Genomic DNA, 25,019 nt, shown 5'->3' with positions numbered 1-25,019 from the left:
ACATTGCTTGTCTGTTAATGCCACTCTGCACTGGACAGCAAACCTAGAAAAGTGAGGTATAAAAAAAAGAGTAAATTTATACAAACTGAACTGCTACAGGATGAGTTGGAAGACTCAGGAAGACCAAAAACCACCCAGAATACAGGCACATTTTAAATAAAGTCAGTGTCTGACTATTAGAGTGTAGGGGAGGAGGGAATATGCTGAGCAATGGGAAAACCCGGTATCTGTGCTACTGGGTACACTGGTGAGTGCAGGGCCAAGACAGTCAGCATTCACCCCATCTTCTAGCTCAGCACCCTCCTTGTCAGCACAGATGCCTCCCACTGCAGCAGCCCAGCTATGCTTGAGCCAGGCTGCTGCTCCTGGAGGGTTCGCAGCCAGCAGAACTGCTGGCACACCAGCACTCACACAGTGCCCAGAACCTCAAAAAAGGGAAAAAATAATATCAAACCTGAAACTGAGAAAATTCTGTATGTAAAAACACTCAGAAGCACATGCCATTGTTCACAGGGACACAACTGTAGGCAATAAGCTTCCCCCCCCCCCCCCCCCCCAATCAGTGAGTGACTTGATACACACACATCCATATGCTGCAAGCCCAAGTTCTCACGAAGTATAGAACTGGCAAATTAATCAACCAATTCACATGAACCTCTGAGCAATTCAGATTATTCTCAGATAATGTGCCAAAAATCTGGGGCAAGGAAGGGTGAAATCTCACAAAGCAAGCACAATCGGCCTTCACCACAGTCACAACTGCTGTTCTGTTCTTCAAAACTGGAATCACAAGAATCACAGGGAGTCTCACACAGAGCAGGACACTGAAACAGAGCTCCCCCTTCACCTGACAGCCCGGGCAGCTTGACGGGGACATGGTCAGCATGTACACTCAGCACTGCCGGCATCTTAGGGAGTCCCTTCAGAGAAGTTCTGTTCCTTATTTCTGCTGGAGGGTTCCTAGTGAAACCATACAACTAGGCATCACACATCCAATGCAGGAGAGAGAAAATCTCTGCTGTTCTTTATGTCCAACAAACATAGGAGGACCATTAAGAAGGTAAGTAGAAAGTGCATAAATGGAGATGCACTAAATTGCACTAAAGGAGGCAATCACCTTCCATCTCACTCTTATCCAGCCCTGGCAGTGAATTTTGTCAAACATCAGTACTTAGTAGACACTGAGCTTCGAACAGAAACTTTCAGCCCAAACTGAGAACTTCCAGCTTTGATCCATTAAATGGGGAGCGGGGGAAGCGCACACACATGAAAAGCATCACTTTCATGTGTGTATTTTAGTACAAAGGAAAAGGAGGTGAATTCAAAAGCAAAATGAAGTGAAAATTGTGTATCACTTACGATAATCAGTGTGGATCTCATCTATTTCTTGCTCTGTCTGGTCCTTTGTGAAGGTCAAGCTCTACAGAATCACACAAGTCTTTATTTACAGAAACAAAAACACGATAAAGCTGCATACTTTAAAACTAGAGAATTAGAACTGGAAAAAGGATTGGCTCTTGTTCTTCCCCCCAGCTCTTACCATATCATCCGCAGATAGTAATACATATTTAAGGCATGTATACATGCTGTTTTGCTTTGCTGTCATGAAGTCAACGGGACTAAGCCAAGCCACCCCATATAAAACCCAGCATGTGTGGACCATAAAATATTTCCTAATACCATGCAATAAACATGCTCCAAAAGTCACAAAAGTATCATATGTCATGGGAAAAGAACAGGCGCTATTGCTGATACGGAAGCAAGGAATTTGCTAGCTAAATCCTAGAGAATTCTAGGAAGCAAAATATTCCCCACACTGCCATGGAGGGTCAAAATCATCGAAAACGACCAAGGGGAATATTTCTCAAGAATGTTTATTGTAATAAAAAAAAAAAAAGCTCCTACTGACATGGTTTGGGCATAGAAACATCAGCAGTACACAGACCACGACAAATGAGTGGTATGAGAAAATCATGTTGATTATAAGATGGTATATGCGAATTCCAACATGCAACCTGGGAATTCCCATAATAAAGCGACAGGCAAACTTGTTCGGTGCCCAGTCTGTAACTTCTCCTAGCCATCCCCCACTCTGAGAACAAAGATGATTAGCTTACTTTTTCACCAGTTTTGTTAAATTCAAACTGAATCCGAATCTTCTCATTCTTTTCCAGCTGTTTAACAACCTCTGCAACTGTTTGAAAATACAATAAATTAATCAATAAAACAGAAGCTGTTAAATAAAAAGATGTAACAGCACTGAATGAAACTACTGTGAATTTGAACTGGCATTCTCTCTCCAACAGTGAAAACTCAACAGGCAAATCCAAATGGCATGGTTTTACACCAGTGCTCACTCAGCAGGCATTTGTTCCCGCAGAGGAACCACTCCCACCTGTGGCAGCTGAGCAGCAGAAGCAGTGCCCAAGACTGGGGGCCAGGAGGCAAGGTCTGGAGCCGTGGGCCTTGCAGCAAGCGCCGTGGTGCTGGCCGGCAGCTGGCTCTCAGCCGCCTCCTGGGCCACTGCTTGTATTTTCCCCTTAATTTAATACAAGGGAAATGAGGACTTTTCAAATCATATTTGACTCTTACCTTAGAATACTATAATGTTTCTGTGGTGCACAGGCATGGCTTTTATGAAAAGAGTTTTCATTTTATAATGTATCTTTCTACAGAAGATAAAAAAAGTGACATCTACCATGTATCTTACTTCTACCTCCAAGGACTACCTTCCAAAGCAATGCAAAACTGTCTGCAGATGTATGTCCAAAACCTGTAGTCCAAAAATTAATTACAACCTACTCTAACAATTAAGGCAGACACCTCAAAAGCATATGAACAGACATAAGTGTGTTTAAGTTTTAACTAAACCTACAGCTATGCAGGACCTGCATGATTTATTTTGACATTTACTTTTACAAATCTGTTTCTATACTTCATCATTTTCAGAGGTACTAGGTGGCTATGGCATTTATTAAAACAAAACACTTTCACTAGACAGTAAAGTAGCCAGAGAACAAAAGCTTATTAAGCTGTGAAGGAATAAAAACCTGTTCAAAACTGCTTTAAGCAAAATCCAGGAATGTGGCACCTGTGCTTCCTCAGAGGCTTAGCTGTTTGTATTATACAGCAACCTTAGGTTCGCTGCTACCACTGAAAATGCATGTCTGCACCTTAAGTTCAAGTTTAATAATACAGCCTTTATAAACAGGTATTGAGCCAGAACTCAGTAAAAGTTTGGCATTATTTGGGGCACACTACTTAAAGTACATTGTCACACACTGTGAAACCCCTCGCATTTTTGGAAGTCTTAAGCACAAACTAAGCAGCAACACGTGGCACCTAAATCACTTAGGCACTTAACCTTCCTCGTCAAGTTCTTAAAATGGTATAAGGAGCAAAATGGAAAAACAAATAGCGTTGGTTACAAACTCACTTTTCTCATCTACTTGCTCACATAATCCAAGTCAAGAGCTGGCAAGTGAAATCAAGATTTCAAAAAGCAGGAGCCTAAAGTTTGGCTGCTAAACTTGCATTTATAATCCTCAGTGACTGACTGTATTTCAAAAAGCACCACAACTGGCAGCTGTGCCTGTTTAATAAAGGAGTTGAACACCAAAATCATGATTTATTTTTGAAATTCCACAGTAAAAGTTGTGGATATTTGGCACTTCCAACTATCTGATCATATATAAAACCAAATGTGTATGGAGTTAACTTAAGAGTTTTTAATATTTACTGGATAGTATAGTGGAGTATTTATTTCAAATTTGTTATATGGTAACCGATGAATTAAGTAGGTTTTACTGTGTTTAAATTTGGCAGCCTTCTCAAAGGCTACTTCTCACTGCTGGCCACAAATCATTCCTGTTACAGGTAAGCAACAAATAGCAAATGTAAAGTTTAGCTGTGCACCTGCAGTGGTATGCAATCTGACCCATGGAGGTGCTGAACCCAGCTGTGCACGAGCAGCTCCCTGCCCTGTCTGCTTTGCAGTGCTTGCTCATGCAGCTCCTGACAGTTCCACTGACAGCAAGACCACAAATTTATCTGGTCAAAATAGTTTCCGAGCCCTTCAATACACACCTAAACATTCAGAATGGTTTATGGCTTCTGGAAGAAATGGTGTAACTTGTGCTTCAGGACTTAAGTCTCTGTAAATATGAGAATCAGAGATCAAACTGAGGGTGGGGAACAGTATTTCTCATCTCTCTACCTCTGAAGTAACTGAGACCAGCTCTTGCCAGCAGCAGGACTGACCTACGCTACAGAGGCAGCCAACAGCAGCCTACCTCCTGAAACCAGTGCAGAACAGGCAATACCAGCTATATGAGAATTTCCAGGACACTCAACAGCTGTGCAGCTCCCAGAAGAGTAATATCTGAACATGATCCTGTTAGGAATTCCTTTAAAAAGAGTTTGCCATAAGCTTCTAATCAAATAAAAAGTAATGTAGCTATAAATCTGATGTCTCTCTCTCACCCACACCATGGCAGTGTGTTTGTACTGTTACTTTTATCACTTGCAGGACTGAACTGAGAGATGACAAATGACACATCTTTCAAAAAGATTTATGTTCACATCTTGTATAAAATAGAGTATAACAAGATGAGCTGGGACAATTCTCCCTCTACTTCATACAAGGTAGTCAAAATTTTCAAAATGGCCACACTGCCTACAAAACCAGGCAGCACAAATACCCTGCTCAGATCTCATCCTCCCTGTTCCAGCCCTGGCATTTTTCAAGCATTAAGCCTGAGCATATGGAAATAACAAACTGCTGTTTAAAGGAAGTTTATATTGCACCCACATCACGAGACTAAAACACATTCTCCTTATCCCATACAGATGTTTAATGTGTACGTAGTCTGAGTTTAATTATAGAAAGTTGCTGCCAAACAACTAAATTGATATAAACTCCATCTATCTATACCTATCATCTTAAAAAAAATAAATATCTGATTTTGAAATGATATCAAATTAAAAAAATACAAAAGTCTCAGTGTATAGGAGGAAGAGAACAAATTAGAACAAGAGATAAATTAGCAATCCATTCACTTACTAAGAACCTTGGGTACACTTTCTTTTTTTGACTAAAAACCTTGGAGACTAATTTGGAAGCACTAATTAAAATACAAAATCAATGAAAACACAGAACAGTTTTCAGAACAGAGTTAGTAAACCAGGAAGTACAAAATAATTTCAACACAAATTTACATCCTTGCTGGATACTTCTAGAGTATTGCAACGTATTTTTGGTTTTCATTAAATTTCCTTTTTTTGCATTAATCTTGATTTATATGAGATAAATTCTTCCAGCTCCAGTTTTGCCAAGTATTACTCAGCCTTATTCCTACCCTGAGAACTAAGAGAGGAAATGCATACCAACAGCTTGCAACGCTAACAATTTTCCTAGAATTTCTAACTTACCAGATTTGGGATTTAGAGAATCACATTGAGCATTATACATGTGCACAAATTCCTGGTGTCTTTTAATGAGCTGTTGTCGGGTCCCATTGGTTGACAGACCATGTTCCTTTAGTTTCTTCTTCAGTTCACGATCAGAGAGCAAGTTGTAAACAACTTTTGACATAGGCTTCCTTTTGTGAGCAGAACTGCAAAAGGAAACAAACATTTCTTAGTTAATTCTCCTATGAAAATCCAAATACTGATTTACATTTTTACAGAGTATTTCACCCACTCTGGGTAAGAAATACCCAAAAGAATCGTTTCAGCTATGGCAGACATACAACGAATTATGCAGTGTATCGCAGATGCAACAGCAGTGGCTCTAGGAAGCCAGAACACTTTTCCAACTACCACAAAGAAAATTTCAAACATACAGAAAGCAATAGGTCTGGTCTGATTTTCTTCAGGAAACAATGCGAACACTACTCCTGTAACAAGTACTGTGGCTCAGTTGTTGATATCTACAGCGAAGACTTTAGAATCACATCAGCAAACACAGTATTGTTTGTCTTCATTAGGATCAAGCCTCACATTCGCTCTGAATTCAAAAGGAAGCATACTGAATTCAGATTGCCAAAACACAGGTTTTCTACTCACGTACTGTCCATGTCTTACCTGAATCAGTTGGCAAAGTTTTAAAAGCATTAAAACTGCAAGCCAAAACTTGAATTGGGAGATTTTTCAGCTTTCTGGGAATGTAACTTCAAGAAAGATAGTCATGTACCTGCAAGCGATCTGTAGTTCCCATCTAACAGAAGGGTTGTTTGGTAATACAGAGAAGTGACATTAAAGAGAATTAATAGCACTCTCAGATGAATAATATCTGAAACCAAAATTTACTCCTTCACACTGCCTTATGTCAGAAGAACTCAACGTTCCTGGCATAGCTAGGGAAAACATCTTACACACAGGAAACTGTCATAGAAAATTCAAGTCCTACTACAACTTCTGTCATCTAAGATGAGCAGAACAGTTTCTTTCTGCACAAATTAGCTCAGTCTTCCCTATACCTCCTGGTGAAGTAACACTCAAACTAGCCAAAAAAAGTACCGAAATCCATCTACTGCCTCACTCACCTTCTTCAACTTAAATTAGTTATTAGTTACAGAAGAACAGCATTTATTTAGATACTTTTCTTCCTGCAGCAAAATGAAGTTCAGCTGCGCTGCTCTGAATTATGGAGAAATTAACGGCTTTCCATTGTGAAAGCAAGAAACTTATTTGAAAACTGTATTCAGCAATTTCAACTCATCACATTGAAAATAAATTTCAAAGCTTTTAAAAAAAATACTCATGCAAAAATCATCATTAATTCATTTACTTTCATACAGCCCCTGTAGCATAGCTGGCAGAAAAAAAAAAAAAAAAAAAAAAAGATGACAATACACTCTTCAGGAAATTACTGTTTTCAGATTCTTTGGGGAAATATAAAAAGAAATCATTGAATAATTAAATCTTTTGAAAGTCCTGAAAAAGCTTTGTATGTATTATAACGCACCAGCATCACGTCTTAGAAGAGTGATGACAGCTTTGTGAGCAGACAGCTATGAGAAAACAGCTCACAACAGTTTTGAATCTTAATGTTGGTGGGATTTTTCCCCATCCTCGAGAAATGCAGTGTTCTTTGTAAACGTAGACTTACCTGTTGTAATTACTTCTGTGCAGGTTTTGGGGACTAAATTATCAGTTCCGCTGAAATACTGCTCAACTGTTAACATAGCATGCCATGTGCTCCTGATTTGAGAATAAACAGAGCTAAAATTCCTCACAGAAGAACTAGAGATCTGCTGTTACTGAAACCTGAACAACACTGCCATAAAATAAATACATTGCCAAAAAGCCAGCATTTGACACACAACAGCCAGTCCCTAGGGAGAAGTGTCTTGCATGATATTTTCTTAAGATCCAAGCAGTCTAGATAAAATAAGCAAAATTTAAAATTCTGTTAGGGACATGGGCTTGACACCAAAGAAAGATCTGGCTTTTATTTCCATTCATTAAGAACAGAAAAAACACTAAAAACATCCCAAGTGAAAATACAACATCAGATTTCAATATTCATTTACCATTTACTCATCTTCAAAAGTCCTTTAGCTTATAGATTGCATTCTAAGCATGACTGGACAAAGTAAGAGGTTTAACATAAAATTACTTTCTAATTCAAGGTTCAGAGGAACTGGAAATACAAGCGTGCAGTAAAACCACATGCAGTAAAAGTCCCTCACAGTTCTTTAGTCTGAGCAGTTAGAAATAATGATGGCCTAAATTTATGCTAGTAAGTAAAACAAACTGAAATCTACACTTCTGATGTGAATGTGGTGACCATGACAAATTCTAGGGTGGAGGCATAAAATCCAAGGCATCCATTAACCTTATGGAAATTCACATCTTAAAGAAACAAACTTGACTGGGGCAACTTGAAAAGAACCAGTGAGTGGAGTAAGGTGCCATTTTTATTTTTTACCTTGACAGCTAGTGAAATAACTGTCTTTTAGCCCATCTGAACTGAGGGAAGCAATTCATTTACCGAGTGGAAAATGGGAATAAGTGTTATCTGAATAGAATTTTAATGCTAGTGAGCAGAAACATGATGAGAATAACATACAGACTATGTTTTACTCCCTGTGTTCAATTTTTTGAAACTTTGTCCCATGTTTCTTGCCACTAAAAGCCAAAAAGTAATTCTGCTGGTGATCCACATGGTTTCTTGAGAGAGGAAAATCACCACTAACATATTTATACAGAAATTTCAGAACTATCTATACAGCATGCAACCAAGAACCAAACACAGTCCTCTGTATTACAACCCACCAAATAACATTCCTTATTCAGCAGTGCAGAAGAACAGCTACATGCATGTAAAAGTTCTTCAAGTTGTTTCTTACCTTCTGAGGCTGTCCTTCTTCTCTTCTCTTATCAAGCAGCTATCCAGATGTTGGTTTATATATTGCTCTGGAATAGCAACCTCACAAACAGGACAATCCACTGAAAGCAAGGGAGAAGGAATTTACTAGCATGTGTATTACAGCAAAAAGCAAATGTTTTAATTTAAAAAACTAGTCATTGACTGAAGAAAACTAAAATCCAGAATTCCAGATTTAATTTTTTTAAGATCTGGCATGTCTATCCAGAACCTTCATTTTTAGCTCTAATTTTCATTCCAAAACACTTATTTCTCTTTCTATGTAGTATTAGAATGGCTCTCATCTTCCAAACAGTCAGAAGGAATAACAACTCTAATAAAAATCTAGAATAACATACACACTACACAGAAACCTTGGAGCTAATATAAACATAGACATATTTCCATGCTAATCTTTTTCACTTTTGCAGTATTTTACTCCTAAATAAAGGAAACTGCTTCTTTTGATAACACAGTAGAGCACAAACTTTATTCATATTAACATAATGTTCCCAATCTATGGCTCTCATCAGGACTGTCAATACATGAGTTTACTCAGCCTCACAGGAATCCTATGATCCAACCATGCCTCATACTCATTGCTTAGTACAGATAACTTGATTCCATGTGTTGGGCTCAGAGGCTCACAAATGCCCTACAGTATGGTCCCACCCAACTCAGAATTCTTCTTGCATCATATTTTAAAGAAGCAACTATAAACATTACCTTTAAAGACAGTAAAAAACCACAGACTTAAAATAATCACCTGTTGCAGTCACAATATATCAAAAACAAAGGACTAACTTCAAATGAACAGTATGAGGAAGGAATTCTTTAGCTGACATCCTCAGTATGAAGGAAGCAGATTTTGATTTAAAAGATAAAACAAAAACGACCCATGAAAAACACTGTGAAAAGTTGTGGGAATTCAGAGTGTTACCCAGTAACACTCCTTTGCAATTCCTAACTGCTGTGACATCATGTTCTAGTTAAAAGTTTTTTAAAAAACAAGCTGGGACAGTAACATAACATAATAGTTCTGAGCAGTCTATTACTGTATTGGAAGTTACATCTGAATTCTTAACACAGGAACAAATAATACTTACTAAAACCACTTCAGCATTGCCTCATTTCAAATCTTTCACTTATATTGTTTGACCAACTACTTTGCATTGTTGGAAATAATTTCAATGTAATGCATGCTCAGGTCATGAGCATTTAATAAGGTCATGAAATGGTAAGTAAGAGAAAATTTTAAGTGCTTGAAAATAAATGAGCAGCAAAATTTCATACGAGTTTTACATTACGAACACAAGCAAGTCTGATGCATAAAACTAGAAAATTTAACTTCTGGCTAAGTGGACGTCATTTTCATATGGCTACTTTTCTGGCTGTATTACATCTTTAAGCAGTATTTTCCTGGCTAATAAATAAATATGAACTTCAGAGTTCCAGTTGAATAAATTGTTCGACAAAAGAATGGACAAATACAAACTAGTAAGAATGAGTGTTATACTCCTACACTGTCTTTAATTTAGGCTTTTAATTGGGTCAATGGGATGGCTGCCATCATGTCAAAACTAAGAGGATTCTGTCGTTTTATTGTAGTTGATTAGTATAAATGGGTATTTTAATGCTTCAAAATAAATTAATCTTAACACTGTGGAGTTACAGAAGAATAAAGCAGATTACTTTCTTCTGGAGAGCGTATGAATAGGAACATCAACAAACTAAAGCCATGATCGTTTTGACTTTGGGTGCACCCCTCAAATAACAAACACATTATAAAATACCTTGCTTCTGGTTACTTAAGAATACAAAAGCAGAATGAATGTCGATGTTGCCTGTCTAGTCATTAAGGGGAAGGATTAAATGACTTAATTTTTTACTGAGGAAGTCTGTTAGAGCTGTTACTCAAAGCAAAGGAATCTGTAAGCATTGAACTCCATTTAATTACTTGGCATCAGCCCAGGCTTCCTCTTCAAGAATATGCTTGTAGCTGTCCCACATAAGCAGTAATCTGAATGAAGCACAGTCCAGTTAAATGGGAAGCATCTGAACATGCCAATGCAGATGAGAACAATGCAGAGAAGTGAGGAAAATGCCACGTACTGAAGGCACTCCAACGCATACAACCAGCCACAGCCGCCAGCTTGGGGAAGAGAACAAGACAAAACCAAAAATTAAGCGCATCTCACCTTTCTTGGCTACTTTTACCTCAGATGTAGAAGGCTCTTCATGACTTTTGGTGCTCTCAGGACTCTCTCGTGATCCCACTTCATTGTCTTTACCATCAACATCTGCAGAACTGCTGTAAAGGTTATCATGCTCTTCAGTTTTGAAAATCTTCCGATCTGTTCCTGCCAGGCCGTCTGCCTTTGTTGAGGTGCAGACTTTTTCCTTTCTCAAGAAACTGTCAATCACTGGCATCTCCTCTTTCAAACCTGGCCAAGAAACAGGACTGCTGACATGTTTTTTGCCAGCTGAATGCCTGCTATGGGCCAATGGGGATGAAATCGGTGGAGTATCCAAGACCAACTGGAACAGCTGTTGTCTAGAAGCATCCAGAAGACAACATGCAGTTAGCTTCATTGGAAAGCATTAGTTTTTTCTTTGAGAAGAAACCAGAACACAAACAAACAGAGCTTTTCCTCCATTCCTTCCTTCCTCTCCCTCTTGCTTGCATGCAGCACTCGGGAATCAGCTAGCCCACACAAACCAGGAGCAGGAACACACCAGATGAGCCTCACCATGCTCTATAGAATCTAAGAATTCTCTTCCAAATGTTTGAAGACAATAAACTACATCTTGCAAGTGTAATAAAATGCCTCTCAAAACATCACACAGAACACAGTAAAGAACAAAAAGTTTTCCCCCCTGACTTGAAGTTGGTAGATGACCATTTTCAAGTCAGAGTACTTCAAGCACTTTGTCACACAGCTGTGACAGAGGCTCCTGAAACCAAAGAGCTTAGCAGAAGCATTGCTATATTCCTTCTGTCCCCCCTTACTGCCCACCCAGCTGAACAGAACCCCACCAAGAGACAACTGCGTGCTTGTCAGGTCTTGAGATTTAATGTCAGGTAAACCAAACTGTTTTGGTCACAATTTCATCAATGATGAGCCAAAAAGCACAAACCCTCCATCCTTTCCTCATATAAAGTAAGAGGACAAACATAACTGCCCTCAAGAACAGCCCATTTCAGCCTCTTACCACCCACCTACGCATGCTTTACCTCCCACTTGTACAACCTGTCCTCCTCAGAGCTGTTAAATGTCAAGATGCAAGTTAAACACAGAAGTCTCTTTTCAAAGAAATAAACTTTTATTTTATCGGTAGGAACATGGTAGCAGCAGAAGGCTCACTCTCCTGTCTGTCTCAGTAGTACTTTTAGCTTTGAGGTAAAACAAAGAATTAAAAAGTCACAGTTGTCCTACTCAGGCAATCACATAAGATCTTAAAGACATGTTTTATTCCTACACCTGCCCCAGGGTTTTTTGCAGAATCCTGTTTATTTTACACAGCTCAATCTAAGATAAATAAAGCCAGAGACTGCATCCTTAGCAGGCAGACAGCATAGCAATGCAGCTGTCTAGCCTGCCCACATACCTCATGATTCAATCTCACGATTCAATCTCTCTGCCTCATCACAGGCAGAGAGAAGGCTTTCCCAGCTAACATCAGCAATGGACAAACACATGTCTCACTGTTACCCACTACTGCTTTGAGTCTTCCACATCCCAAGGGTCACAATGAAGTTCGGATCATCCAGCCAAAAACAGCCAGCATGCAGTCATCAATCTATTCACCTTTAATTCACTGCTCCATCATCCCCTGGCAACCTGCACACCATTCACCCCTGGAGCTCTCCCAGAGTGCAAAGCCTGCACAGCTGCCCAGGGGCTCATTAGCTTTCTCCCCACCTTGCTGCCATTCTCACAACCACCACCGGCCAAGCCCGAGCCTGCTGCATCCTCAGAAGTCCTACCCAAAAAAAAAAAAAAACCAAAAAAAAACCAAACAAAAAAAGGCAATTGCAAAAAAACCTTTACCATCTACAAGCTCTGACAAACTGCCAACAGCTTACAAAAAAAATTGAAAATCTTAAAGGAAAGGCAGCATCTCTCTAACAACAAATGGAGGAGACGGGTTAACAACTAAGAGATACTCTGTCCCTGCCTGCTAAGTGGAATAGGGAGGACCTTCCCTTCACCTCTCTTTATAGCAGGATAACACAAAAGGGAGGGACAGCAACAGAAACAGCTTTTGAGGATGCCGAGTTACCTTAGAGCCTCTACAGAGAAAGGCAAGCTGTACCTCACAGGTCCACGTGCCTTCCCTTCTGACCCACGAATAGCTGCACTATTCGCTGCAGCTGCTGCGGAACTGCAGGCCCAGAGCTCTGCACTCAGGATGATGTTGACTTTGTCCAAGAGACAAGCCCTGTGCACTGCTAATTACAACTGCACAAGACACCTGGGATCCCTCAGAGGTGAGCACATGGCCCCAAAAGACCACAAACAAGTCTGTAACACCAGTCCTCTTCCTTCCCATCTGTAACACATTAACTTTTTCAAGCACTAGAACCTTTATTACTACCATTGCTCAGCAAGTACATGCTCTTTATTTAAATGTCATGGCTCTACAGCTTTGATTGTGACAATTCACTGCACCTGAAGTGACAGTCTGTGAAAGTAGGCCAGCTGTGGGTCCTCACCTTGCAAAATTTTTAACTCAGGAAGATTAAATAACAGTTGAAATAATTTGGATTACTATTCCTTTTGTGTAAAAAAAAAAAAAAAAAAAAAAAAAAAAAGAGGGGGTAGGGGTCTGTGGGTGATATACCTGCAGAATATGCACGGCCATGAAATTATTCCTTACAATACTTCCATGAAGACACAAGGCCTATTAGAAGTTTAAAATGCACTACGCTCTCAGATTTTACAGTTAAAGACATTTCAATATTGGGTGACTACTTAAAAAATTGTTCAGTCTTTTAAGGTAAAGTTTTTTCAGGTCTAAGAAGAACAACTAATTAAGAACTGTCTGTACATATACCCTTTAAAAACAAGTTCATATAAGTCACCAGGTAACACCACAATTATACAAGTTTAAGTTAACTTCCTGGAGAACAACCACAGCAACAAGGTCAGCACGCCAAACACACTGCAGTAGTGATATTCAAGCCAGATTCAGAAGCCTGATTTGGAGTCTAAGTTTCCTGGATTACTGGATGTAATGACCACATCTGTCAGTGGCAATTCACATCCATTCCGAGGTTCTCTGACTTTCTGCAGTACAAACACGTGCAATAAAGTGTGGCAGCAAAACTATGTTTTTCTGTCTCCTCATGCCTAGATATGGACTGGAAGTTTTTGAGGTTAATTCCTCGGCTGACACAGACACGGAGCTGTCTAGCTACTGTTGGCATAGGATCAGCTTCATGGGCAACTCAGGAGCTAGCTAATGGGAACACAGAGGTCTTCACACAGCCCTGTCCCACTCCTGCCCCACACTTGTCATTTACAAAGGGTACACTCCATCCAGAAGCATCAGAAAGTTATCAGCATATCGCTGCTCAGCATGGCCACGACCGGCAATAATTGGCAGGCAAAGTATCTCATTTTACTGCAGATAAATGCACAGCATTCTTCAACATAAAGGTAACAAACTATAACCTCAGAAAATTTCTCATATCACAGATGGTTATACTCTACAGTCAGGTTCAAAAGCAAATAAATTAGTTGCCTTTTATTCCTAATACACTTAGGCGAAGTTTAAGCCTCAAAAGGATTCAGCTGGGTGTTTTACCAATGATGTACTCTTTTAAAAAAAAACAAACAACAAAACACAAAACTTTTTTCCCCTTTTCTAAACAAAGAATTAATCTTTTGGTTATGTAAAAAAGATCTATTTAGTCAGACTCCCCCAGGTTTTCACACAGGCAGCCTACCATTAAAGTAGCTAATCAAAGTCAACACATAGTCTTATATTATTCTTTTGGCTGTTAAGCAACCATTTTCACACAAAAGCCCAGCATCCTATGCTACAGCAAGCCAAATTCTGCATGGCTCAGATAACATAAAACAGATCCATAAATGCAATCAATTGGCATCATATCAGTTTAGTTTGCCCATAAAATAAAGAATGACACAGCCAAAAAAGGCAAAAATATCTAAACAATTAGCCAGTTGCCTATATTCATTGTCTTCATCTAGAGAACACAATTGATCCCCCTCATCTTTTCAGTGTATTTTCTATTGCTTTTGAGAGCTCCTCCTCTTCTCAAAGTAACACATCCTACTATCTGTAACCACCAATTATTTCTGTTTATTTTTCCACAACATGCATTCACTAGCCAAAACATATTTCCCAGTGTGTTCACACTAGCTGACAACACTCCTAAAATTCAACTTCACACCAGTTTATCTTTTCACCAGACTTAAGACTGACTCAGGTATCTTTTTCTCAACATCTCCTTCTCAGGAAGTATCACAATAATACATCTTATAGTACCTCAAATTCTCTGAAACAGAGACCTTAGCAGTCTGCTCTGTCCCTCAGAAGGCTACCAGGCCAAGACATGACTGGAGGTGGGCCTGGACTCCAACAGACTGCAAACCCGAGCACGGGGCAGCTGCGCAATTCCGATTAAGGCTGGAGGGAGGAAGGCAGCTCCGTGGCCGGCAGATGCAGGCAGCAGATAGCAAAAGGCTCAAAGCGCAAAGCTTGACATTTCTGTAACATGTCCTGTATGAAAGGGTAAGAGTTCTGAACTCAGGAGACTTGCCCCAGAGCCGACAGGACGGACTACCCAAACAGAAGACCATCTCACTTCAAATGCAAGTTGTTAATATTTGTGTGAAGGCACCCAGAATAGAGAAGTCTTCTGAACTGAAATCCATAGTAGTAATTGTCTCAATAAAATATAAACAAAGAGAGAAAGAAACTGGAAAAAACAATACAAAACCCAAAATATATCCTAAAAATATAGGTTGCTTTAATTACACCATTAGTCTACAAATAATCATACAGAGTTTTTCCTCTTATTGAAGGATAAAGACATAAAGCAGACTTTCCGAAGGGATCTGATCTTAGCACAGAATCAATGGAAAGAACACTTGGATAAGAATATGAAAACTCGTTTGCCAAAACACACATGAAATCTCTGTATGCCTTTTTTATTATTATTATTTTTTCCTGGTGGGAAAATACAGAAAATGCTAGTACTAAACTCAAAAGAGGAGAGAAAAGTCCTAGACTGGCTTTTCCCAGAATTGGTATTTTGGGCCCACCAAGCAGCTTCACTGGCTGTGTGATGGCATCTAGTGGCCCTGACGTACCAGCCCTGGCCCTGGCACCTCAGGGATTCCAACAGCCCTGGGCTCTCCAACAGTACCTCTATCAACTGCCACTCCCCTCCCTCACCACCAGAGTGAATTATTCTAATTTCTCATTAGTCACAGAAATTCCAACAGCTGCTGCTGGAGTGATTCAGACAAGCATGACCGGACTGGGATTCATCCGTCATTCAGAGACGGATCACAGAGTCGAGAGAAAGCACGCAGTTGATGGAGAAGTCCACCCTCTACCATCACCAGGTTGTCCAGCTCACCTAGAAAGTGATTCTCTCAGTAAACCACAGGACAGCACAATTTTCAAGTTCTGCATTTTGCATGCAGTTTTCAATGTTATCTGTTATACTCCTAACAATTTAACACAGGCTACTATCAGTTCTGAAAGGTTTTAGCACATACAATTTTACCACCCTGGCACAAAAACAAGAAATGCATCACTCCTGACAAATCTCAGTTTAAGAGCACAAGCAGCAAGGCTGAAAGATGAATCAACAAGATGTTAGCAAGTCCTAACATGTACTGTTATAACCACTACCCAAATCCTCCTCGAAGACTCATCTTCTTTAATTGCTGGCTTGGGTTAGGACACGGAGGTTATGCTTCTTTTAGTTTAAAATGGACAGTCATCTTAATACACTGTGTACAGCATGCTCTCTGCCAGGCATGTTTTAGTAACAGTATAAACATCTTGAAAAAATTTTTTTCTTCAGATCTGCAAGACCCACAAAAAAAATTTCAGTGTCCTCCTCCATGGAGATCCTGGTTCCTTTTTTATGCTCTGTTTACTTCTCCCTTGCTGAAGCAGCTATGAAGCAGAGAAAAAAGGTGGGAATCTAGTGCTTTCAAATAAACTCTCGGGAAAAGATGGAGTTGTGAATATTCTTAGGAACAGCTCACACAGGATAGTCTTAACGGTACTGAAGGATAATTTCTGTCCTTGAAATTCCTTCTGCACTGCTCCTGGAAGTTTAATCGGAGTATCAGAAATGACAGTACCTGCCCCCTCAAATGCTCAGAGTAGATATGTTTATTCCTCTGACTCACTAGCTGTCAGATAAACCCAATTAGAAAACTAAGATATAAACTTGAACATAAAAACATATTTTCCTTCTCTAGGTATGAAAAAAACCACAAACCATTTTCAGCAAGGACTACTTTTCTACTTATGCAAGCATAACTCTAATTTCTGTGGCTAAATTTTCTAACTAGGTGATCGATAAACAGACAATTTTTATCAAAACCATCTCTTTAGAGGACAATGAAATTAATTTCAAAACAACCCCAAAACTTTACCCTTATTATTTTTGAAGACACGAGCCTCATTGCAACTGATAACTATATTGTTCATCAAGGAAAGATGGCACAAAGAGCACTTGCCATCTTGCTCTCCTGACCTGGTCAGAGTGATGAATTCTGCCTGCAAAGCACAGCACAAGCAGCAAAGAGAAAGCTGGGCAAAGGTTGCTCTCACCCTGGCAGTATAGCCTATGGGTGTAATTGATGAGAGTAATGCTTAACTCCTTCGCTGCTCAGGATCTGTGTGTACCTGAACACAAGGGCAGGGCAAGGAGAATTCAGACCGACTGAAGCTTGCTCAAAACTGCTCCTCTACCCTTCACACAGAATATAACATTAATGGGCCATAGTGAAAACACAGCATCTTCACCTTCCCTAGGAAACATTAGAGTTCACCACTTCTACAGAGAGGAAGCAGGACTCCCAAGACAACACTCACTGAGCACAAATGATCATCAAGGCTCTAATTTTGCAAACGCTTGAGCATAAGCTAAATGTTGAGCAGAAGTATAAATGGGATCAGCACTCAGGTCTATTTAGAACAATTTCCATTCCATGCACACACTGACCTTGGTGCACAGCTTTTACTTTGCTAAGTACTACCAGCATTAACATTTTCTTTCCCTAAAGGCCTGACTTAAGAAATGTGTTTGCATTTTGTGAAATACTGAAAAGATTTAAGGCCTAATTTTCATAAATGCTAAACCACCTGAGGCTCAAAGTCAGGTCAGGATAGACTTGAAGAACTTAGCACATTTCAAAAAATCAACCCCCGGACCTTAGATTTGTTTTGGAGGGGGCCAAAAGGAAACAAAGCAGATGGGGAAGGAGGAGGGGAGACAAAAGTTTAGTCCTGTACCAACATCATGATTTAATGGTACTCATATTCCGTAACACTTTCCAGGCAAGCAGCATTCCCCTCAAACTCAGGACCATCCGTAGAGTAAATGCAATCCCAGGCTGAGAGGCACAAACGTGGGGTGCCCAGCATCTGAAGTGACATGAGATTTACTCACTATCTATATTCCTTGTAAGAGTCTGTCTTATTAAACTAGTTGTGCTAGTAAGCCATTTGTTGTTGGGTCTTTCTTACTGAGATCCAGAAAACACCCTGCACTGGCTCTCTCCCACCTCACCCTCCACCCGGTACAGAACAGGAAACTACAGGTTTTGTCTTATTGATCTATCTTTACGTTGAGAGATTGATTGAACTTTGAATCAGGCAAGGCAAGATTATTAAACTACTCTGACTGGTAAGATTTATACTGATCCATTAAAGCAGTCAAAAAAATTAACGTTTAAGATTCAATATCATAATGGATCCAAGTCAGCACTACTTGTTCCCTACAAAATTAGGCATTACCAAAAAAATAAGAATAATAATAATCCAGTTATCACTAAGAAACACCAAAGAGAGTTCAAGCTAAAATAACGGAACTGTAGAATTCCAATTCTTCAAATAAAACCAATTCAACCTAATAGTGGTCACACAGAAGACTACACAGAAGAAGACTTCACCACAGAGAAACCCTCTCAAGAAACAAAGCCATAAACCAAACTATGCTGCCTATCACTCACGAAGCCAAGAACATCATCGACTTCAAGCTCCCAAGTTCATTTTGGAGAAAAAGATGATAGTCTGTTTCTCTCCCACAGACACAGGGATACCTACAAAATACCTAGCAAATCCCTGAGCTGCTGCTTATCACAAGAAAACAGGGATAACACAAGAAATCTCATGTATCTACTGTGGTGTTTACCAAGTCATGCTTATTCTCTTGCTCCTGTCTTTCAAAGGCATGAGGAGATCAAAAATTAATTAAAAAACAGAAAAGTAGGTAAGAAATCCAGGTAAAAGCACAATACTCCCTTACTACTCTTATCCAGGAAAACTCACACTTGTCGTCCCTCAATACCTATGTTTTTCCCATCCAATGACTTCACCAAGATAATTCTCTTGCAAGCTGACCATTCCCACTAGATAAAATCTTTCTATTCAGAATTTCCGCTGCACACATAGGAAGGATCTTAGAAGAAAATCTTTATTACCATTATTTTCCCTGTAGAATCCTGACACATCTGCTTGACTTCACATAATGGAAGAGACTGTAAACTTACAGGGCAGCTAACCAGAAGCAAAAACAAAATAAGCTTACGCAACCTACACACATTACCTGAGTGGACAGTAACCTTCAGCCAGAAAACTGAAGGATTTTTCCAAAGGCTTAAACATTAGTCTTTGACAACATTTCTGTGACACTGCAATATTTTCACTCAGTCCTCACACTACTCCTTGCTCTGCTCCTCTACAAGGACTCCTAGCCTGGTCACACAAAGTGAGTCACACCTGCCTTTCCAGCTGCCAAACCAGAGAGATTATTCATAAAATTACAGTATACCTTGCAGAATTAAAGCTCTTTACTAGTTCATCTAATGTCCGGTTATTTTTCAGGTCCGATTCTGAGACTGCCTATTAAAAAAAGAAAGAAAGAAAAGGGAGAAAAAAGAAACAACATTCAAATGCAGTGAAAACAAGAAGTACCCAGAAAACGTTCAAGTGATCAATCATTTGTTTCTTGGATAAATGCCTCAACTACCCTGCTAAAATGTTATGTGAATGAAAATGCATAAATTGTAAACATTTTTTCCTGAAAAATAGCTCAGGCTAAAATAACTGCCTGAGAACTGTAAGTCTGGGAAATTATAGGTAATAGATAAAAATGAACCATAAAGCTAAAGCAGCAAAATCCAGTCTACTCAGCTTCCAACAATGCTTTATTGTAGCCCAGTTCTAATTATTTTGAAAACCAAACCAAAGATCCCATGAACATGATAAGAACCTTAATCAACAAGACATGAAAACTGATGAAGGGAAGTGTTAATCTTCTAATTACAGAATTAGAATATGAATTATGAGATGGCTTTGTGTATTCAATTCATTCTTTTTAAGCAATTTCTGATTTTTATCGCCCTGGCTGTCTCTCTCTGCTCTTCTTTTACAAAGCTTTTATTTGTCTTGCTCATATCAATACCTGTGATTTTTAAGAAGGGAGTAGTAAAATATACTTCATCAAGTAGTCTGCACTTGTCTGAAAGTTTAAAAACTGGCAAAGCGACAAATAGATCTGTTTCCCAGTCTTGAAAAGTCTAGTCTGGGTCATGCTTTAGAAACACAGAAGAAAATTACTTCTATTTCGCCAATATTCCTGAAGTGTCATTCATTGTTTCGAGGCAGCCGACCATTTTTAGGAGTTCAATAAAGCCCAGCTGGCTTACTTAAAATGAAAACTTATATTAAGGCCTAGTATAAATTGCATTGTGTGTTCTTTAATCAAAAAAGGCCTTCAAGTCAGATCATAATAATCACTCACCTGCAGAGCAGACTGAACCTGCCTCTAGTGCTTTTCACATTTAACCTAACTCTCATGGCAAACTCCTCCTTGTCCTGGTGCGTAACATAGTCCTCTGATCCCCAAAAAGGTACACTGTACACTCACAGAGTTTTAGGACTAGATGGTCTGTGGACACTTCTGAAGATGCCTTGAAAGATGAAGTGAGGCCACTCAATGATGGAAAATTTAAGAGCTTAAATTTCAGCACTCATATTTTAAATGATGGTGTATTTTAACAAATTAGGAGGCAATGTTAAATGTTTTGCAACAGATTGCATACAGAGCTCTGAGCCAAAACCCAGGTTTGATGCTCCATCTACTTCTGCCTACGCATTAAAAAAAAAAAAAAAAAGTAGCTCTGAAACAGGACAATTCCAGTTACAAGACCACCACATGTTGCCCAAATTACTGCTCACAAAGAGCTGCTCACCAAAAGGAAAGGTGGTAACATGCGACCAGAATTAATTACTTAGCACAGTCCAAGGGAAAAGCTCCTGAGATTTGCCAAAATATACACAAAAAGCAAGCCGAGAAAAACACTTACCACACAGCATGTTGGACATTGAGTTTTGTAGGATAAAAACTTGCGTATACAAAGGGAACAATCTGGAAAAAGGAAATACATGATTTTTTAACAGGCATTATTCCAAATGCAGTTCAACATCCTTATTAGTATATTTTATTTTCGTACAATACATGCAAACTATTCTACAATACACCAATACTGGAAATACATTTTTCCACAGAATTAAGATCACTATTGTAGCAAAAAAAAAAGCCACCAACATATTTTATGCAAGCATCTTTCAACATTTCATCTCAGTCCCTCTGTCAAAAGCAGAGTTTAACACATTACTCTGCTACCACCACTAAAAGCAGTGTGTTTGCACTGCTCATTCTACCACTGCTTTTTTTTGGGTTTTTTTTTTTTTTGGGGGGGGGGGGCGGGTGTTGGGTTTTTTTTTGACATGACTAATGTTGGATCACTTTCATCTTCCTGCATAGCCCCAGACAAACCATCCCCTTTTTTCCCCAGGTGTTTCTTCCCCTTTCCAAAACAATACTAACTTGTTGAGGGAAAAAACTAAAAATTATAGGAAACAGCACTGGAACGCTGAGAGACAGCTTAAATGTTTCCCAGGAAAACCAAGTCATAGATCATCACAGGATGTTTCAATAGACTCTTTGGTGAAATATGCCATAAGCTTCATTTTGGCATACATCTTCAGATGCTTTTATTACGTGAAAAAAATATGAATGGTACAATCCAAAGCACTGTGAAAGTTAAACAACTGCTGTTAAGAGAGCTACTGAATGCTACCAGTGACCCAAGAATGAGTAGAGGAGGAATTTTAAGTGGCTATAGTTGCAAACAGATTAGAGAGTTATCCAGAAGCCCTGTAACACATCATTAAGAAAAAAAGAAACAGAAAAATATTTTGCAAGTAAATTTATTTCATTTTCATCTACTCACAAATAATTATTCATTAATGGCAGAGAGCTTTTTACTCCAATTGTACAATCTCTGTTGCCTGAAGAGATTACATAAAGACAACCAAATAGAAAATACTTCAAGAAATCTTGATTTACTGTAGGAAACTTAGGCCTTCTGCAGTTTGCAAGGGGAAATAAAATGCACGATCTGTTAAGAAACAGAAGGTAGGTGGATTCTTTTCAAAGGGCCTCTGAACCCAGCTGTGTCACAGGCAGGCTGTTATACGAGCTACTGCAGAGAATTTCCAGTGCTCCCTACCATAATATACTGTTTTCAATGGTGACAGTTTTGCCAAGCTGAACTTCATTGCCAAACTACAACGTCCTCCTTCACGTAAGGAAGAGGAAGTGCTATAGTTTCTGAAGAAATCAGTTCCAAGCATTTATTTTAAGGTGAGAAAAGGCAACATACTTCCCCCTAATCTGACTTTCACTAAACTGCTTCACTACCATGTTCCAGAAGATATCAGCCTGAGGCAGATAGAGCAGCATGGAAAATTTTAGTTTGTAACACTTAATGCTCTCTGCCATACAGCTTTCCATTTTCTTCCACCCTCAAGAAGTTACAAAAGATATTTAAATGAAGAATTGTAGGAATAGGTGGTGTTTACATGCATTAATCCAGACCACACGTATTTGCGCTGTCTAGAAGGCTACAACCGTAACCGCATGAGGAAAAGTTGCTGGCTGCTTCACAGCTTTCATCCAAAAGAGCTCCTCAGAGGCAAATGTCCTTGCTGGCTAAGCCACAAGCAGAAGAGCTGCATGGTTTATAAAGGAAATAAAAGGCCAGTAATCCCTGCTCTATGTGCCGGTAAATGATAAATAGTCAAATGATAACTTCTCTCTGAAACGCTAAAGGACTAAACTCTTTTCTGAGGACATTTTTCAATAGTTTTCTGTCATTCGGCTAAGGTACAACAGGATTTTGCCAGCCCACAGGGTCCACAAGGTAATTCTCCAGTCCTGTGTTTCCCAGGAAAGACGTATGAAGACCAAACCATTCACTCAAAATTTCTTTGAGTACAGCTTTTTCACTCCTACCTGTCTGCCTTAATCCATAAACTGAACGACAAGTCAGGCCAAGACACAGTCCCACCACAGCCACCCCCGTACTCCCCGGAATGCACAGCAGCATGCATTTACATGAAACACACCAATTCTAAATTCCACAAGGTCACAGGATAGAGGGAAGAACAATCCCACCACCTCTTTAGTGACCTGTCACAAATGCACCACGTTTACCTCGGCTCCTACTCAAGCAATTTTTTATCAAAACTGCTGTTTCTGTGCAATTTTTATTACAACTCAAGTAAATTTAAACTGCAGCCACCAAATCAATAGTGATGTATTAGCTGAACCTCCATAAAATACGTTAACCCCAAGACAGGAGGCACAGAGTTACAATGAAAAGCAAGTAACAGTTCTGCGTTGACTCCTACGCAGCTGGCACCCACGGAGTCTGACCCGGGCCAGCAGGCCGGGCCGGGCCGCAGGAGCCGGGGCCCACGGCGGGCGCTCGGCGGAAGCAGCCCGGCGCTCCCCGGCCGTACTTACAGTTGTGCGAGCACTGTGGAATGATCATCGCAATGCTGAAGTAGTCGAAGCATATCCCGCACCGCAGCAAGTCATCCACGGCCTGCAACGGGAAGCCCAGGTTACCGCACCGCGCGCCTCCAGCCGGCCCCGTGCCCCACGGCCCCGCACGGCGCGGAGCGCGGCGAGAGGCCGGCACCAGGCCCTCGGTGCCGGGGGCCGCCCAGGCCCTAGCCCGCCGCCGGCGACAGCCACGGAGGGCCGGCCCGCCCCGCCGCCAGCCCGCCCGCCGCGCCTCACGCACCTTCAGCGGGGACAGGCGCTCCGGCCACGGCGGCTCGGGCACCAGGGCCATGGCGGCCCGGCCCGCGCCCCACGGCCTCGCCGCCCGGCCGGCACCGAGTCCAAATCCCCCGCGCTGCGGCCTGCGCGCCGCGACCGGGCCGCGCTTCCGGCGGCGCCGCGGCTGCCGGGAGCTGTAGTCCGGGGCCGGGCCGCGCCCGCTGGAGCCGCAGCCCCGCGGCCGGCCGCTCTCCACCGCGCAGCGTGGCGCGCTCCGTCCCCGGCTGCCAGAAGGCCCTGCCGCGGCTGCCCCCGCACGGCTGTGCGAGCCGCCGGGCGCGGGGAGGCCGGGCCCTGAGCCCGCTGGGCCCGCCGGGCCCGCGCCGCCGCCCCGGGGCCCGGGAGGAGAAGGCCGGCGCCGAGGCAAACCGGCGGGCGTGAGGCGCTGGCGGCCGCCCCGGGTGACCCCGCCGCCGTCCCCGGGCTCAGCAGGGGCTGCCCCCGCCCGGCGCGGCTGGAGCCCTGTCCCGGCCCCGCGAACCCCGAGTTCCCCTCCGGCTGCAGGACCTGCCCTTCCCGGGGGGCGCCAATTAAACACCGGCTCGGGGAATGTTAAAATCCAAGGGATGAACGTTTACTCGTTTCAGCACCAAACGCGTCCTCCACCGGGCAGTTTCCGTACCGGCCTCTCCTCTCCCTAACGCACACGTGGAGGTCACCTCGGAATAGGCACCCCGGAGGGGCTAAAGGAAAGGCGCCGGCTCCTGCGCACCCATCGTCTTCATCAAACTCCCGCGCACATCTTATGGATGCAATGCAGTTCTCAGCCACTGTGATCAGTCGTTTACTCGGGTGACAAATGAGATGTGTCACTGAGCAACCCCACCATCTAGTAAGCTAGGTGTGAGAGTCTTCACCACCTGTACCTTCCGGAGATGTTAATTTGAAAAATCCCTCAGGCACTGTGTCAATGAGATTTGGAAAAACGGCCCCCTGCCTAACATCCCTTCTGCGCCTAACCCGCTCCGCCACCTCCCAACCAGCCCTGTTTTCTGTTTACACTTCCCCATACAGGTGCATGTCAGCCTTTGCTATGGGAACGACCTTCTCCATAGACATGTACAGGGCTGTGCGGGGTTGCCATGGAAATGGGCATCATCACGGTCACCTCTGTCCTGGGCATGGCCAGATCTGGCTCTCTGAATTCCACAAGAGGGGACACTGCAGAACCCAGGCTAAAAATACATGGGCCTTACGGATGAAAAACAAAGAAATAGTAGGTAGCAATGA

General features: G+C 41.3%; 1 protein-coding gene across 7 annotated transcripts in view; it reads right to left on the bottom strand.

Annotated features, from left to right (window-relative positions):
- RAD18 (RAD18 E3 ubiquitin protein ligase) overlaps positions 1–24,570 on the bottom strand; it is a 54,131-nt gene extending 29,561 nt beyond the window's left edge. For 2 of the 7 annotated variants that reach the window (XR_008747377.1, XR_008747376.1), the window contains exons 1-9: positions 23,752–24,020; positions 23,469–23,550; positions 20,962–21,023; positions 19,425–19,495; positions 10,570–10,925; positions 8,355–8,454; positions 5,431–5,615; positions 2,118–2,194; positions 1,360–1,420 (exon numbers count right to left, since the gene is read on the bottom strand). Coding sequence is in view for 5 of the 7 variants with exons in the window: in XM_055805100.1 (XP_055661075.1) it covers positions 941–960; positions 1,360–1,420; positions 2,118–2,194; positions 5,431–5,615; positions 8,355–8,454; positions 10,570–10,925; positions 19,425–19,495; positions 20,962–21,023; positions 23,469–23,550; positions 23,752–23,802 (1,065 nt within the window). In the remaining 2 variants the exon portion in view is untranslated. Of the gene's footprint in view, positions 1–550; positions 961–1,359; positions 1,421–2,117; positions 2,195–5,430; positions 5,616–8,354; positions 8,455–10,569; positions 10,926–19,424; positions 19,496–20,961; positions 21,024–23,468; positions 23,551–23,751; positions 24,121–24,411 lie in introns of those variants that run through there. The other 5 variants (XM_055805096.1, XM_055805097.1, XM_055805100.1 and 2 more) reach the window with 4 other exon arrangements.
- Between the last annotated feature and the right edge of the window lie 449 nt (positions 24,571–25,019).

The sequence above is a fragment of the Falco peregrinus genome, chromosome 5 (genome assembly GCF_023634155.1).
Source record: "Falco peregrinus isolate bFalPer1 chromosome 5, bFalPer1.pri, whole genome shotgun sequence".
Classification (NCBI taxonomy): domain Eukaryota; kingdom Metazoa; phylum Chordata; class Aves; order Falconiformes; family Falconidae; genus Falco; species Falco peregrinus.
Note: the sequence above shows the minus strand (reverse complement) of the source record. Positions and strands in the feature narration are given on the sequence as shown.